Raw genomic sequence first — 4,437 nt, forward strand, 5'->3', positions numbered from 1 at the left:
TGGCCACACCTTCCCACCTACAGATGCTGGAAAGCTAGCAAGCAGGCTCTCAGGCTGCTACCCACCTAGGTTCTGCCTTTCTTTTTTCTTTCTTTTTTTCGAGACAGGGTTTCTCTGTGTAGCCTGGCTGTCCTGGACACACTTTGTAGACCAGGCTGGCCTCGAACTCACAGCGATCCGCCTGCCTCTGCCTCCCGAGTGCTGGGATTAAAGGCGTGCACCACCACTGCCCAGCCACACCCATCTCTTAAAAGTCTTTTTTACCCCAGGGGTCCCGCTCAAACTAAGGCACCAGCCAAGGACAATACAGGCGGTAAACTTTAAACCCCTTCCCAGATCTAGCCAATGGCCAGAATATTCTCCACAGTTGAGTGGAGAGTGTGATATGACTTTCTCACGTACAAATGCCTCACATTTGACCATGTCCCCTGGAGGGGGAGACCTGGTGGCACTCAGAGGAAGGACAGCAGGTAGCCAAGAAGAGACTTGATACCCTATGAGAATATATAGGGGGAGGTGATCCCCCTCAGGAACAGTCATAGGGGAGGGGAATAATGGGAAAATGGGGGGGGGAGGAATGGGAGGATACAGGGGATGGGATAAACATTGAGATGTAACAAGAATAAATTAATTTTAAAAAAAAGTCTTTTTTACATGTAGTAGCAGGTACTAGTGGGTACCTGGGTGAGTGTTGTGTATTTGTGCCAACAAGCAAATATGAAGGCTGAAGGATCGCTCCCAAGAGTCAGTTCTCTCCTGCCACCATGAGGGTTTCAGGGTTAAAAATTCAAGCCAGGTCACCAGGCTTGACGGCCAGTGCCTTTATTCACAGAGCCATCTTGTCAGCCCAGAAGGTCTATCTTCCGAAAGAGACCTTTTCAAATGACAATTGCAAGGGTCAGGGGAATGGGTCAGCAGACACGGTGTCTGCTGGGAAGCGTGAGGTCCCAAGTTCAGATCCCTGGAGACCATGGGAAGGAGGAGTAGACACGGTGACATGACTCCGACCCTAGTGCTCAGAAGGCAGAGACAGGCAATCCCAGAGCAGTCTATCTGAGATACTGAGCTCTGTTTCACTGACAGACCGCACCTACCAGATGTGCCCTTACAACCTCCACAGAAACACACACACACACTGGGTCTAGAACGCTGCCACCCTGGAAGACGCTTTTGGATATAACCATTGCGACATGTGAGCAGCGTTTTCAGTTTTACTTTGCACATAGTAGATGAATATTTGGGAACAGGGGAACAGGGTCTCATATGGCCCAAGCTGTCCCCAAGCTTACCAAGCAGACAAGGATCACCTGGAACTGACCCTCGTGTCTCCACATCCTGAGCGCATGGGCTGTCACAGCCCACAAGTAGACAACGCCTGTACACCCTGTTTGAAAGCTGTGGCACTTCAGACATGCCTGTCTGTATTAAAGGTCAGGGTGGTACAGAGCACATGCTGTGGACATCCGTGGGTACAGGTTGTCATGAACGGGCCTGGGGATGTGACTCCGGTGGGGTCAGCCCTTGCCTAGCATGCATGAAGCTGAGGGTCCGATCCCCAGCATCCTATAAAGCCAGATGTGGTGGCCCATGCCTGTCTCAAAAGCGCCAGGGAGGTGGAGGCAGGTGGATCAGGAGCTCAGGGCATCCGCGGCTGCACAGTGAGTCTGAAGCCAGCCCGCGCTCCAGGAGACTGCGCGTCATCGTGAGACCTTGTCTTCGGGATTGGGATGCTGAGCCACCTCCCTGAGTGGCCCTTTTTGTCTTCACACAGGTTCCGGAAGAGAAGATGACAAAGTGCAGGGGACCTTATCCACCACCGCGGTGTCTTTGGTGAAGCGAGAACGGCTATTGCTAGAGCCTGGCATGGAGGTGCATGCCTGCAGCGCCCAGCACTCCAGAGAGGGAACAGGGGAAACAGGAGTTTGAGGCTGTGTAGCACATTAGAGGCCAGCCTGGGCTACAGGAAGCCCTATCTCAAAATCAAAATCAAAGGGGAGCACAGGGAAGCCTGCTGCCAACACCTCAGCCACAGAGAAGAGACTTTTCCAGAACAACCCAGGAAGATCCTAAAGAGAAACAGTGTGCTCTCCACCCAGAGGCAGAAAGCAGTAGGCCAGGCTAGACCACAGAGCTCACAGGCTAGACCACAGGGCAAGCAGGGGTGTCTCTGTACAGCTGAAGCTGAGGTCATAGCTGTGACAGCAAAAGAAAAAGAGTGGACACCAACACACACACACACACACACACACGCGCGCGCGACACACCACCGAGGTCTTTTTTCATCGTGTATTTGCAGAATGTTTACAAAGAGTAAAAAAATAGACATTTTTGTGAGGTCTGAGTCTGAGACCCACACATATAAATAAATACTTTAAAAAGCCATGAATCTATAAATTAAGGCAGGGGAGGAGCTTGGTGGGGTCCACACAGTGCAGAATTCCAGAAGCCAGCAGGAGGGTCCCAGGTCAGACACACTGGTCTCCTCTGGCCACACATTTCAGGTCCTTGAGCAGCAGGTGGAAGAGGTTGAAGGTGACAGAGTCCTCCAGGCAGCCGGGGCTCTCCTGAAAGGACAGGGCTGGATCAGGGTCTGCTGGGACTCAGGGTTCCTAGTGGCCACGGACCCCAGTGTCACCTCCAGACTCACCTTCCTCTGGGCCTCCTGGAGCCTGAGCAGCCAGCGGGAGAGGCGGCGGCTTGGGGGCCTGGGCTCTGCTGCTGGGGGCTGAAGCTGCATCTGTGGACAGAGGGTGGGGGAGGGGACTGTGAGGCCGCTGCTGGGACACCAGGAAGCCCAAGTGGCTGGGGGGACAGCCTGGAGGAGGCAGGAACCCAGGACTCACACAGATGTTCAGCTGTGTGTGGATGTGGCGCAGTGTGTGAAGAGGCTGGTCCAGGATGGTGCTCGGGGCTGAGTCAGTCATGTTCTCCAAGACCGTCAGTGTCAGCGCCAGCTCAGCCTGCAAGGCCTTGGGGCGCTCCTGGACCTGCACAGGGAGACAGGAGAGGGACCACGTGAGGGAGCAGGGGTGGCTTAGGTCAAGGGAGACAGGGGAAGGGGGCAGGGTAGTGGACAGGACAAGGGACATGTGAGAGGTAGAGGGCAGAGCCAGGTGAGGGGCCACAACCAATGTGGTCAGGTGGTGGACAGGTCATGGGACCGCTGGTGCAGGGGAGAAGCGGGAAGGCGGAGGCCCCAAACTGCACCCGGATGAGCCGCTGCTGAGGCCAGCCCGTGTCCAGCTCCAACTCACCTGCAGCTGCTGCAGGTCCCAGGCCCTGGGGAAGAGGCGGGAGCTGCACCTGATGTCCTTGTCAAGCAGCCAGTCTTCCTGGAGAGCACAGACACAGGTTAGCTCATATAGGAGGGTGGAGGTTAGACCACTCACTGCGGTGGGACTTGGAGAGGGTCACAACGGGAAAAGGGAAGTTCACAGCCAGAAAGACAGAGGCTCCTCTGTGACAGGAGAGACTAGACAGCCCCTGCACTAGGGGCAGGAGATAGCCCAATTTGGGAAGGCTGGAGATCATTCTACTGTGGGAGAACCTGGGGTTAGCTCACTGAGGGAAGAGTGGAAATTAGCCCGCTGCAGGAACGGTGAGGCTTAGAATAGGACAGAAAGAATGGGTTGTGTGCCCCCACCCAAGGAAGGGTGGAGATCAGCTCTCTGCAGCAGGGGTGTCAATCGGTCTACTGCAGGAATGGCTGAGGTTAGCCCACTAGAGCAGGAGTTGAAGTCAACCGCACTGCAGGAGGTGTGGAGACCGCTTTCTTCCCAGCCTGTTTAAGGGGGTGAGACCCAGGAAGGGAGGGATGGAGCTAGCCCACACAGGAGGGAGACTCACAATGGCATCCTGGGCGTTCTTGAAAGCCAGCACCTCTTGTGGGGACAGAGACTTGAACCTGCCTATGTGGCAATCCTTTGCTTCTGGTGGGAGCCTGGAGGCCCTGGGGGCAGGGACAGCGCTGGTTCTGGTCAGCACCACGGCCAGCAGCAGCAGCAGCAGGAGGTGGCACACGTGGCCCCCAGCTGTTTCTGTGTCACAGAAGGACAGAGTGAGGGCTGCAGGATGGGGACAATGGGGACACACACACCCAAGCACCGGTCTGGGGGCTCACCTGGCTTCATCTTGCTCTCTGGAGTCTGTGAGAAGAAGGGGGAGTCCTCCGCTGTGCCCTTGAGGCTGTCCCTGGGGTCTGGGTCTTGCTTGGTGACTCTGGCCTGGGTCTTCCCCTGTGGCTCCAAGTCTGTCGCTGTGTCTTGACTGAGGCTCTCGGTTGCCAGTTGTATGTGTTAGTGCAGTGCCATCTCTGCTCCATGCTTTTAACCTGGCCTGGTGGGCAGCCCCAGCTGATGTAGGAAAAGTGAAAACAAGGCTGGAAGTTGACACCAGCCACCAGGGGAGCCCAAGCTGGGGAAGCCCAGAGCAGGGCGT

The 4,437-nt window shown here is 55.7% G+C and overlaps 1 protein-coding gene across 1 annotated transcript; it reads right to left on the reverse strand.

Annotated features, from left to right (window-relative positions):
- Window positions 1-2,465: 2,465 nt before the first annotated feature.
- LOC127203252 (interferon lambda-2-like) lies at window positions 2,466-4,130 on the reverse strand. Its single transcript, XM_051162043.1, has 6 exons — window positions 4,121-4,130; window positions 3,847-4,037; window positions 3,255-3,332; window positions 2,844-2,987; window positions 2,648-2,737; window positions 2,466-2,564 (listed from the first exon to the last, which is right to left on the reverse strand). Exons 1-6 carry the CDS (start codon window positions 4,128-4,130, stop codon window positions 2,466-2,468), a joined length of 612 nt encoding a protein of 203 aa, XP_051018000.1.
- Window positions 4,131-4,437: the final 307 nt, after the last annotated feature.

Source organism: Acomys russatus, chromosome 19, assembly GCF_903995435.1.
Source record: "Acomys russatus chromosome 19, mAcoRus1.1, whole genome shotgun sequence".
Classification (NCBI taxonomy): Eukaryota; Metazoa; Chordata; class Mammalia; order Rodentia; family Muridae; genus Acomys; species Acomys russatus.